At 40.6% G+C, this 13353-nt stretch overlaps 1 protein-coding gene across 6 annotated transcripts in view; it reads left to right on the plus strand.

The window, feature by feature from the left end:
- ZNF143 (zinc finger protein 143) overlaps positions 1 to 13353 on the plus strand; it is a 61663-nt gene that overhangs the window by 31854 nt on the left and 16456 nt on the right. For all 6 annotated transcript variants that reach the window (XM_082683090.1, XM_082683091.1, XM_082683089.1 and 3 more), the window contains exons 8-12: positions 163 to 282; positions 1787 to 1862; positions 2579 to 2704; positions 6112 to 6291; positions 11843 to 12070. In XM_082683090.1, coding sequence (XP_082539216.1) covers positions 163 to 282; positions 1787 to 1862; positions 2579 to 2704; positions 6112 to 6291; positions 11843 to 12070 — 730 coding nt within the window. The remainder of the gene's footprint in view (positions 1 to 162; positions 283 to 1786; positions 1863 to 2578; positions 2705 to 6111; positions 6292 to 11842; positions 12071 to 13353) is intronic.

Here is a 13353-nt window from a genome sequence, read left to right on the forward strand (position 1 = left end):
GAACAGAAATAATCTAACTGGTTCAACATGACAGAATCTTTATAAAATAATAATCTGAATCTGGAAACCCACATTACAGTTTTTTATCTTTTTTATTCTGCACATAGTAATTTCATCTACCTTATTTCTGTATGAATAAACCGTACTTTTTGTTTCATCTAGATTGTCTTACAAGGACATGCGACAAGAGTAACTGCTAAATCCCAGCAGAGTGGAGAGAAGGCATTTCGCTGTGAATATGATGGATGTGGGAAATTGTATACAACAGCTCATCACCTTAAGGTATGTTTAAAGGAAATGCTCTATCTGGGTAGGACAATAATGAGGACATTAAATGCCAACACCGTATGTTGATAGCATTAAAAGCCGTTATTTTCCCTCACTTACCAGGATAAAGACACACGCTCACACTCGAACAGGCCATGCAAAACCCTATGCAGATTTTAGAAACTGTCAACTCTCCAAGAGCTTGAGCTGTTCCTTTCTGTCTCCCTAATGTCTGTCGTTCTACCTGGCACATGGTAGATACTCTGTGTATTTGAATATATTTTTGTCAGATGTGAAATTTATGTAAGTTTAGGAGAGCTGGTGGTGTAATTCTGTTATCAGTGATTTGCTGAAATCTAGCAGAAGTTGCTGTTCATGTGCCCTGTCTTTCAAATATATGGGGCACATGGGCTACACACAACATACCACGATTCAGTAGCTAACACTCACTGAATAACTTACAATGTGTCGGGAGGCGGTCACTTAGCCTGTTTAGAATAGCAGTCCCCATTACTCATTGGTGTGTAACTTTGACATGTTGTTACTTGGTGTCTTGGGGCCTCATTTCCTTATGGTAAAAGCATCTCCCTCACAGAGCGGTTATGAGAAATAAATAGGTAGATTTTATATATGTAAAATAGCGAAAAAAATGGCGTGGTAGAGATTCAGTAAATGTTGGCCACTGTCGTGATTGTTCATTTGCCACGGCAGCCCTCTCCAGTAGATACGGTTATGTCTTGGCTTTACAGAGAGGAGTAGAGGCTTAGAGAAGGCACCTGCCATGGCCATCCCACTAGTCCACGCCATCCCACTCGTCCATGGTGAAGCCTTGCCTCGGGGCAGGGCCCCTCTCGCAGCAGCCTCCACGCTCTTAACCTTACGTTGTGTAGCTTCCCTGTGGTCTGCTCCTAGCACTCACCATGTCTGTGTTCCATACGGACACCTCTGACCACCTCCAGTACTTCTGTTCTGTAATTAAAATAAGTACTTCTTAACATACAGGATTTAGGTTTGTATCGAGAATTGGTGGGCTATAATTTTTGAGAAAAGCTGTCTTTTGTTTTTAAAAAAAAAAAGCACATACAAATAACGGACTGAAGTTCAGCCTCGAACAACACAGGTTTGAACTGTGCAGTCCTCTTACATGTGAATTTTTTCAAATACGGTATAGTACTGTAAATGTATTTTAATAACATTTTCTTTTCTGTGGCTTCCTGTTTGGGAAGAATATAGTATGGGAAATAATGTGATAACATGATAAACTTTCATTATGCTTTATGTTCTTGGTAACGGTTCTGTTCTGTTCATCAGTAGGCTATTAGTAGTTTACATTTTTGGGGGGTCAGGAAGTTATACACAGATTTTCGACTGCATAGAGGCAGGAGTCAGCACTCCTAACCTCAAGTGGTTCAAAGGTCAACTGTAATTCAAGGGGGGGGGAATAAATAGGTCTCTCTTGAGACCATCTACCTGAGGGATGCCTGAAGAAAATAGACTCATGCCTGCATTTTAATGACAGGTCCATGAGCGATCACACACGGGAGACCGGCCTTATCAGTGTGAGCATCTAGGCTGTGGGAAGGCATTTGCAACAGGTAAAAACATTAATTTTCTTCATTTCATAGTTCCACTTAGGGGGCAAGCAGGGACTGGCCAGGGGCAGGGACTGGCCAGGAGCAGGAATTGACCGCTTGCCTTTGTCTGAATTAGTAGATGCTCAATAACCAGGGTTTCGGTCTCTCCTTTAACTTTCTCCTGTCCTGCTTGCTCTATTCTCTCTCTTTCTCTTTCTGCTTCCATTTTTCTCCTCAGGCCTACCTCTGCCTACGGTGGTGTTTCACTCCATACTCTGCTTTCTTTTAGCAGAAAAATAAAAGCCAAGCATTAGAAGCAGACACAGAATTTAACATTAGGACAGACCTGAGGGAACCATGGGCAACAGGGACTTAGCAGGGGTTGGGGCCTGCCTGGGGAGACATCCAGCAGGGCCAGCACTGGGACCAGGCCTCCTGACTTCCACCCTATTCCTCATTTAATCTCAATACCACCTCAAGCTTTTGGGGTAGGAGTTGTGAACATCTAATAAGATTTGGGCACTTTAAAAAAAGAAACACATACAACCTCTTCTAGACAGAGTTGAAACTATGGAATTTCCAGCATGATGACCCTTAGCTGTCATATTCTTGTCGATTATTGATAGCTGCTCTGTTGTGTTTGCCAGTATTATATCATATTTTTCAATTGTTTAATCTCAGTTGGCATGCTTAGAGGGATCTCAAATAATGAATTTTTTTTTATATTTTTCTTAAAGGTTATGGATTAAAAAGTCATGTCAGAACTCATACAGGAGAAAAGCCATATCGGTGTTCAGAAGATAATTGTACTAAGTCTTTCAAAACTTCAGGAGATCTACAGAAACATATCAGAACTCATACAGGTACTGGTATGAAGAAATACCATATGTAGGCCGGGATTTGACTGATTGATTTAAGGCCAGGAATTTTTTTTTTTTTTTTTTTTTTATTCATGTATGTGAGAGAGAGAGAGAACATGTGTGCCCATGAGCTGCAGGGAGGGGCAGAGGGAGAGAATGAGGGACAAGCAAACTAAGCAGACTCCCCTCTGAGTGCAGAGCCCGATGTGGGGCTTAATCCCAGGACTCCAAGATCAGGACCCAAACTGAAGTCAGAAGCTTAACTGACTGAGCCACCCAGGCACCCTTAGGCCAGGGATTCTTAAGAAAAATTTTTTTTAAAGATATTATTTATTTATTTGATAAAGAGACAGCAAGAGAGGGAACATAAGCGGGAGGAGTGGGAGAGGGACAAGCAGACCTCCTGCCGAGCAGGGAGCTGGATGCCGGGGGCCCATTCCAGGACTCTGGGATCATGACCCCAGCCCAAGGCAGGTGCTCAAGCTCAACCAACTGAGCCACCCAGGCACCCCGAGGCCAGGAATTCTTAATCTGCAGGGAGGGGACTTGGGGAAGGAGTCTCTGGAAATTTCAGAGTTAGCTTCAAGGGTTTCTCTTAAACTCCTTGCTGTTTGTATCTTTCCAGGATGAAGGCCCATAATTTTGTTAGATTCTCAAAGGGGTCCATGTCCCAAAAAGGATGAACAACATAGATACACTTTGTAGGTATTATAGTCATAGTCAATAGACTATAGTCATAGATACAGTTTGTAGGTATTATCTGAGCAATAGGCTTATTTACCGAGGATTGCTCATCTACTTAGTAGCCCAGCTCAGACTAGAACCTAAGGCACCCAGTTCCTTCTCAATTCAGCATTGCTTCTCCTGTGTTAAGTTGCTGCTAAAGAAAATGAACTCCTAACTGCCCTACAGAAAGAAAGGCTTATTACTTCCTTGTGATCATCTCTCACCTCCTTTAATTTCCTCCTCTTCTTTTCCTAAAGGGTACTTTGTTTTTATCTCCCCTCCCCTCTCTTTCTTGTTCTTAATTATTTGTGGAATTGGAATACCGATTATAAAGGTAATTATTTGCTTTGGATGAGAGCTGGAGGAATCTCAGAAACTGTTGATAAGAGATGCTGTTACAAACTATTGATTAAGCTGATTTATAGCTTAATAATTTAGTTTAAAATTTTACCACATAGTCTGATAACTTTGTCCCCAGATACTTCTAAGTATTCTAAAATAGTTCAGCAAATTTCCATTGAGGACTTGCTAGTCATTAAAATTTAGCTTATAATTCATATATGATCCCAGATATGCTTTGCTTTACAGTGTTCAGGAACAAAGCTATAGATCTCTGCTTCTATTTTATTCATGTAGTTATTTTTTTATTCATTGTTATCAGATGCAAGTGTTTCCAAATTCCTGCAAATTCTATTTGGATTTGCTGTATAATGCCAACCTGTTATTTAAAAGTTACATAAAAACACAATCTAGTTCCATTAATATTTGGTCAAAACATTGGGATTGTGATTCCTTTGATAGTACTCACTTAGCAAACCATATAGTCATGCATCAGTTTTTAAATTGTGAGTATTTTCATTGGTAAGATGTTGGATTGAGTAAGCGGGCTTCAGGGATGTCTATTACAAACACAAATGATTTCAGCAAAAACAAAGCAAGGTGCTACAGGTCAGAGGAGTAGTGTATATAACACCATGGGAATTACTGGAATGCTAGATTCCTTATCACAGCATGTCAGAGCTGGGAAAATGTTAAGGTCATCTAGAGCCAGAGAGAAGGAACTTACCCAAGACAGACTCTTTTCCTTAGGTTAATATATTGAGGGGGGAAAAAAAACTTTCTCTAAAGAAAGGATCAGAGGTTCCTGCTCCTTTTTAAATGATTTCATACTTGAGGTACAAATATTTTGGAATGATTTTTACCAGCAGGTAAATCATAATTTCACTTGGCCAAAATAAAATAACCAACTTTTATATATAGGTAAATATTTGTTTATCTATACACACACAGATTATTTTTTTTAACCACAAAAGTTGTTTGCTGAATTTGAGCTTATTCTAAATAGGGCACATGGGAATCAAAACCAAAGACTGCTTCCTGCCTAACAGTTTAAAGGCCCTTTAAGTTCTGAGGTTGTATAAAACAAGTATGAAGAAAAGGAATGTAATTGGCAGAATAGACTTTTTCATAAGCGTAGATTATGAGCATAATAATATATTCAGCAAATATATTGATATGTATTATATGCTAGACACTACTAGATTTTTAGAAAAACAAAAATTTTTTAAAAATATTATAAATTGAATTAGGATATAAGCTTTTGGGGGATTCTAGAGTTCAGATATTTTTTTCTAGTTAATTGATTTTTTAATTTATTTTTATTTTTTATTGTTCAAATATTATTCTTACTCTTTAAAAAAAATTTTTAAAATAATTTTATTTATTTATTTGTCAGAGAAAGAGCAAGAGAGAAAGAGCAAGAGCACTCATGCAAGCAGGGAGAGCAGCATGCAGAGGGAGAGGGAGAAGCAGGATCCCCGCTGAGCAAGGAGCCCAATGTGGGGCTTGATCCCAGGACCTTCGGATCATGACCTGAGCCAAAGGCAGACGCTTAACCAACTGAGCCCCCCAGGTTTCCCTATAATTCTTATTCTTGACTCTATTTTTCTTTTGTATTTCTTTCTGATTTTTTCTCTCTACTTTTCTTAGCTCATTTTCTTAATATGCCCATCTGGATGACTCCATCTTGGGAAGTCATGCAATCAGTGACAAGTTTTGAACAATATTCAGGTTTCCTATAGAAATTTAAATTTGGGGGCACCTGGGTGGCTCAGTGGGTTAAGTCTCTGCCTTCGGCTCAGGTCATGATCTCAGGGACCTGGGATCGAGCCCCACATCGGGCTCTCTGCTCAGCAAGGAGCCTGCTTCCTCCTCCCTCTCTGCCTGCCTCTCTGCCTACTTGTGATCTTTCTCTCTGTCAAATAAGTAAAATCTTAAAAAAAAAAAAAAATTAAATTTGGAGTTGAAGATACTATTTACAGGGAAAAAAAGGAAAAAACCCTGAAAGGGAAGCCCTGTACCGGAAGACTAGAGTCTTGAGTATAATCCTAGGCAGAATTGAAGGATAAGACATTTTAATTTTTGGAGTGCCTGGGTGGCTCAGTTGGTTAAGCATCTGCCTTCAGTTCAGGTTGTGATCCCAGAGTCCTGGGACCGAGACCCACATCAAGCTCTCTGCTCAGTGGGGAGTCTGTTTCTCCCTGTCCCTCTACCCCTACCCCTGCTTATACTCTCTCTCTCATTCTCTCTCTCTCAAATAAATAAAAGCTTTAAAAAAAAAAAAAGACATTTCAATTTTCTATGTATTTTTGCACCATGTAATTTATTCTTTTTTGTGTTTTCAGGTGAAAGGCCTTTTAAATGTCCTTTTGAAGGCTGCGGTCGGTCTTTTACAACATCAAATATCAGAAAAGTGCACATTAGGACACATACAGGAGAAAGACCGTATTACTGCACAGAACCAGGATGTGGGAGGGCATTTGCCAGTGCAACCAATTATAAAAATCACGTGAGAATACACACAGGTAACTGTCTCCAATTTTTTTTGTCTCTGTCTTTCTTCCATAAACCATTTTCCAGCCATTCCTTCCCTCCTAACACTTGGCGTGGTGGAGGGGGATTAAGCAACTTCAAAAAAACCTTCCCATTAGCTTTTATACACTGATTTATTTAACAGACACTGAACATCTATTGTGTGTTCCCCTGCCGAGCATCAGAGATACAGATACGACATGGTCAAGGGCAATTAAACTGGGGAGAGATGATAGACCTCTAATTGCTATGGAGTGCAGAGTGTCTCCCATTCCTTGAACAAGATGTTTTGGGAGTAGAGAGGGGAGCAGCCATCTCTGTGGGAAAGGAGAAGCGTTCAGGGAAGGCTTTCCAGGGGAAATTGACTTTTATAATTTTATTTATTTATTTATTTTTTAAAAGATTTTATTTATTTATTTTACAGACAGAGATCACAAGGAGGCAGAGAGGCAGGCAGAGAGAGAGGAAGGGAAGCGAGCCCAAGGACTCGATCCCAGACCCTGGGATCATGACCTGAGCTGAAGGCAGAGGCTTTAACCCATTGAGCCACCCAGGCGCCCCGGAAATTGACTTTTAGACGGAATCCTAAAATTTGCTAGGTAGAAGGAAGGGGGACCATGATTCCTGACAGGGGAAATGTCACAGTTAAAGACACAAAGTACAAAAAACATGATTTATTTGGAGAATATGGCAGGCCTAGGGCACACATAGGAGACAAGCGTGAAGTGAGGTTGGAGGGGCAGGCAGGGGCCTTGTGTATGTGCTGTCATGGTGAGGGTGTTTTTTAAACTGGCCTTTGTGGTGTTTATGGGGCAGAGGGGGAGGGGCAGTCTGTGGCTATATTCTTTAAAAAAACAGCTTTATATAATTCACATAATGTATAATCACTTAAAAATCTGATTCATTGTGTGCCAACTCTACTTCAGTAAAAATGAATAAATTCATTAACTAAAGTATATAATTCACTGTTATTTAGCATAGTCACAGGGTTGTACCATCAGCACAACTCAATTTTAGAGCATTTTCATTCCACCTAAAAGAAACTCCATACTTAGCGGTCTCCTCCCACCGCCACCCACTAGCTGTAAGCAGTCTTCGTTCTGTCCTTATGGATTTGCCCATTCTGGACCTTTTAGCCACATGGAATCCTATAACCTAGGGGTTTTGCATTTGACTTCTTTCACTTAGCATGGGGTTTTGAGGCTCAGCCATGTCACAGCATGTATCTGTAGTTCTTTCCTGTTAATTACTGAATATTATTCCATTATATGAATGTGTCACATTTTATTTCTCCATTGACCAGTGGCTTTCACTTTGGCTGTTATGAATAATGCTGCTCTGGGCATTCATGTACAAGTTTTTGCATGGAATTCTATTTTCATTTCTCTTGGATGTATACTTAGGACTGGAATTGCTGGTTTACATGGCAACTCTGTATTTAACATTTTGAGGAACTTCCAAACTGCTTTTTCTCTAGTGACATGTGAGGTTTCCAGCGCTCCACAACGCAGCTATGAATTATTATCTTTTTGCTTGTAGCCATCCTAGCAGGTGTGAAATGGCATCTATCTCACTGTGCTTTTGATTTGCATTTTCCTGTATCCGAAAGATGTTGAGCATCTTTTTCTGTGCTTATTAACCATATGCAGGTCTTTGGGGAACTGTCTACTCAGATCCTTTGCCCATTTTTCAAATTTGGTTCTTTTAACTGTTGAGTTATAAAAATACTTTATTATATTCTGGATATAAGTCCCTTATCAGATACATGATTTACAGATATTTTCTCCCATTTTGTGGGTTTTCTCTTCACTTTCTTGATGGTACCATTTGCAGTACAAAGGTTTTTAATTTTGATGCCGTACTTTGCAAATGTATTTTTAGTGGTTGCAAAGGGAAAGGCAAAAGGGAGGCTAAGGCAGAATGTACATTAGTTTTTCAAGAAGTTGTTTAATACATTGTCTTGATTACTGGTATTAAGAGTAACTTTGGGGATGCCTGGGTGGCTCAGTTGGTTGAGCAGCTGCCTTTGTTCAGGTCATGATCCCAGCGTCCTGAGATCTAGTCCCACATCGGGCTCCTTGCTCAGCAGGGAGCCTGCTTCTCCCTCTGCCTCTGCCTGCCACTCTGTCTGCCTGTGCTCACTCTCTCTGACAAATAAATAAGTAAAAAAATAAATGGGGGGAAAAAAAGAGTAACTTTGCATTAATTTAAAATTAAAAGACATTTTTACAGAAGTTGCAGTGTTTCTCTGGCTGTATTCCCCGGATCCCTGAGTATCTCTGGAAATCTTTTCAGGGATCCACAACAATCCCTTCCCTTTGAAGAGAATACATTAACAAATTTGAATATCACCATGGGCAGAGAGGAAACCTTAAGAGGATTTAAAGAAGGTTTGCCTTTTTTTTTTTAAGATTTTATTTATATTTGAGAGAGAGAGAGCACACAGGGAGGAGAAGGAGAAGCAGGCTCCCTCCTGAGCAGGAAGCCTGATGCAGGACTCAGTCCCAGGACCATGGGATCATGACCTGAGCCGAAGGCAGATGCTTAACAGATTGAGCCACCAGACACCCAAACATTTGCTTTTTCTTAGGAAAAAAATCACTCAGTCCATATTATTGAGAGTTTTTTTTTTTTTTAATTTTATCTATTTATTTGACAGAGATCACAGGTAGGCAGAGAGACAGAGAGAGAGGGGAGCAGGCTCCCTGCTGAGCAGAGAGCCTGATGTGGGGCTCGATCCCTGGACTCCAGGATCATGACTTGAGTCAAATGCAGAGGCTTAACCCACTGAGCCACCCAGACACCCCTACAGAGAGATGTTAAAGGGAAATGAGACCAATGGCAAGTAAACTGAGGGCTGTTAGAATATTCAAAGTGAGTATGAGATGGGGAAGGATACAGATGAAAAGACATTGAAGAGGTATCTGCACAGGACTTGGTTAGTCACGAGGTGTAAAGAAGAACCTATCAATCTGGGTTGTGTGAATCATAAAATGGGGGAGAGCAGGTTAGAAAGGGAAGATAACATCGTCAGTTTGGATGGATCGTCAGTGGTCTCTCTCCCCACTTGAACTCTAACCATCTGTATGTTTGCTATAAGGATTTTCAAAATTTTTACCCAAAATTTATGATCCAAACTGAAAGCCCACTGTAATGAATCTACTTGTGATGCATTTTTCTGTGAAAGAAAAATATTTTAAGTGAGTCTATTGTGAAAACATAGGACATACTGAAGTCATATTTCTGTACGGTCATGTCTTGTGCTTACATTGTGTAGTATGCGTTATTGCCATCGTGTTCCCTCCATTATTACACTGTTTTCTAAAAAAATGGAAAAGAAAACCATAGATTAGAAGGACTATAATGTGTTTTTCTTTTATATCTTTAAAATACTTGATTTTTAGATTATAGTATGTTTGTGTTGTAAAAGGAAAACAGAATTCCTGTCTGATTCTGTACTGGATCATTGTGTATTACAAATCATCATATACCTACTACTGAGTTCCCTGAATGTTAAATAATTAGATAACTGGTGTTTGAAGTGCTTCATATTAGGTAAATGTTCTTGGTGGATTATAACACAGGTGCTTAAGAGCCTTTGTATGATATTTGGGGAAATTGGCTGTTTTTTTTTTTTTTAAATTTTTAAAAGATTTTATTTATTTCTCAAAGAGAGAATCCACAAAACAGGGGAGACGGGCCTAGGGAGAGGGAGAAGCAGACTCCCTGTTGAGCAGGGACCCTGGGATCATGACCTGAGCCGAAGGCAGATTCTTAACCAACTGAGCCACCCAACTGCCCATTGGCTGGAATTTTTAGATGGTCTGGGAAAACATTATTTTTCCCATTTAAAGCAAGTGGAATATAGATGCATTACCTAAGAGTTTACTGTTCCACATGTTTAATGGGCAAATTATATTCCAGTAAGAGGGATGCCTGCATTAAGATTAGAGCTTTGGAACATTTAAATAAAGTCGTGCTCTTGAATGTGACCATACATTGGATTCACTTTTCTAAAAATAGATTATTCCCCATATTCTGTCTGCACAAGTCTGACATAATTTTATGGAATGAAACCCAGGCATCGGTATATATTTAGAAAGCTCCAGGTGTGTGTGTGTGTGTGTGTGTGTGTGTGTGTGTGTGTGTGTGTAAAAATACATAAAGAAATTAACACCCACCTGGTCTTTTATGTGATTGAGAAGCAGTGAAGTAGAGAGATATAGTACATAGCTATAATTTTTGGTCTGACCCAGAGGATGTCTGGAGTGGAAGAAAAGATTAGCTAATGATATCAGGTAGATAATACAGTAAATGCCCACATTATGCTATAAGTGGAGTGCAAATATTCAGCTATGTAAAATGCAACCCATTCTTTCAGGTTTGGTTAGAGGATCCAGTTAAGGCTGCGCAGATAGCCAGTAGAGAGCGCCAAAGCCCAATTCAAATCCACTTCTGTCTTGACTGTGGTTTGGTGCCACCTAGGGGCGGTTTCTGCTCCAGCCTGAATATCAATGGAGCAGCTTTTCTGTTTGGAATTGCCTGCCATTTCCCTTCCTGGCCTTGACCTTACCAGGTTTGTCCCACAGACGGTTACCAAGATAAGAACATTAACCTACCCGGCTTTGGGAACATAGACTGGGCAGAGGAAGGAAGCAATTTCCAATTACTTTATGCTCAGACTTATGTTACAGATGACATCAGGGTGAGATTTTACTGTTTGTGGGTGGTTCTACTGTGTTTAGAACCATGCAAGAAAATGTGATTACGCAAGGAATGGTACAAATGAGAATGAAATACGACATGCGCGTGTATACACACGTGCATGTGCACATTTTAGAAATGTGTGTCCTTTTAGATTTCTAAGTGTCTAGACCATGTCTAGTGGACTTTTTAGGCAATCTTTTTTTTTTTTTTTTTAGATTTATTTATTTGACAGAGAGAAATCACAAGTAGACAGAGAGGCAGCCAGAGAGAGAGAGAGAGGGAAGCAAGCTCCCCGCTGAGCAGAGAGCTCGATGCGGGACCCGATCCCAGGACCCTGAGATCATGACCCAAGCCGAAGGCAGGGGCTTAATCCACTGAGCCACCCAGGTGCCCCTAGGCAATCATTTTTTATTGTCCTTATAAAACCCTTAGGGAAAGATGTATTTGTTTTAAAAATAACTGCATTTATTATTTTTTAGTATAGTATTCATATCTAGCTTGTCTAGTTGTAGTTAACAATCAATGAGTTTTATCAAAGCTTAGCATTAAACTTGGCAACTTCTCCGTCCTTTTCTCATCCCTTGAAATTAAGGGGAAAATGGTATTCAGGCACGAGATAAGACTCAGAAATCAGACTACCTTTTGAGCCAAGACAAAAACCATAGTTAATGGAGTCTTTTCTTATGTTTTGTCTTATGGCAGTATAGAAAGAGATCTGAGAACTATCTATTTTTGCTATTAGTTGCCTCCCCATCCCCCCCCCCCCCCGTGGGAGAAATGGATTGATTATGCCTTCATATGCAAAGTTGATTTTCTGTGTGTGTGTTCTTTACTTAGGTGAAAAGCCATATGTTTGTACAGTCCCTGGGTGTGACAAAAGGTTTACAGAATATTCCAGTTTATACAAACATCATGTTGTTCACACTCATTCCAAACCATACAACTGTAACCACTGTGGGAAGACCTACAAGCAGATCTCCACTCTGGCCATGCACAAACGGACAGCCCACAATGACACTGAGCCCATCGAGGAGGAGCAGGAAGCCTTCTTTGAGCCTCCCCCAGGTGAGTGTACTTTCCAGTAAAACTCTATGTTGGGGAATTAACAGCTATCATAATTTGTGATTCATAGCATTTTCTCAGATCACAGAGTTTTATTCAAATAATCACACAGACATAGAATTTACAACTGTAGTAAGTGCTGTCAAAGAAATGGGCTTGGTGCTCTGGGACATCTATGGGAAGTTAACCTAGTCTGGGAGGTGTTTTTGTTTTGTTTTGTTTTGTTCCCTGTTTGGTTCTCCTCTTGTTAAACAGAAGGATCGCAATAGAGTGGGTTTAGGACACACAGCTTAGCTCAAATGGCAGTTTTTCTTTTGTCAGACCTGGTTCCATTTGCATATAGGACAGAGGGTTTTAGCTCTTGACTGTGGCTTCTGTTCAGCAAGGAAAGCTGTATTGTCACTAAAGAAGTCCTGGAACCTGGCAGCCTGAAGATTAAGCTTATTTCAAGTGACAGTGGCCTCTAGTGGTAGGAGCAGAGGGGTCGGCCACGCTGGGAAGCAGAGGAAGGACCCACTGCTAGATATCTCGAGCAGTCTCGCCTTGCTTCAAGCTGAGTTGGAGTGACTTCTTTTCTGCTTAATAAGTGACCGCTAGGTATAATAGACTGTGAAGGCAAAGAGTTGCAGTAAATCACTTGCAAAGGCTATGTGAGCTTCCTAGTTTTGTAAAGTTCATTACAGGTTAGCTAGGCACAGTTCTTAAATAGGTTAAAGTGACAGCTACTAGGAGAGATGGGAGAGGGTGGATGGAGGTAAATTTGGTGGAGAGGCAAGGATTTGGCAAGAAGGGGAAATAAGGAGCAAAGTCAAGAGGACATTCCAATAGAGGGAAGGGCGCATACAGAAAGCCCTCAGGGTGAAGGGAGCAAAGTAAATTGGAGAGACTAAAAGAAGTCTGGCCAGGGGTGCCTGGGTGGCTCAGTCAGTTGGGTAGCTGCCTTCAGCTCAGGTCTTGCTAGGATTGAGGCCCGCATCGGGATGCCTGCTTCGCGGGGAGTCTGTCTCTTCCTCTCCCTCTGCCTACTGTTCTGCCTGCTTGTGCTGTCTATCTCTCTATCAAATAAATAAATACAATCTTAAAAAAAAAAAGAAGAAGAAGAAGTCGTCTGGCCAGTGGGGCGCTTCTGCCCTAGAAAGGAAGGGAGGAGCAGCTAGGCTGTTTGGGTGCCCTGATGATGTTGGTCTTAAGCATTAGAGCGGTGTAGCACTGCCAGATAACTCTTCGTTGATTCATGTGCTATTCAGCAGTGTTGTAGGAGACAGAAGCATTCATTTCGATAAGAA

The sequence above is a fragment of the Mustela nivalis genome, assembly GCF_964662115.1.
Source record: "Mustela nivalis genome assembly, chromosome: 9".
Lineage (NCBI taxonomy): Eukaryota > Metazoa > Chordata > Mammalia > Carnivora > Mustelidae > Mustela > Mustela nivalis.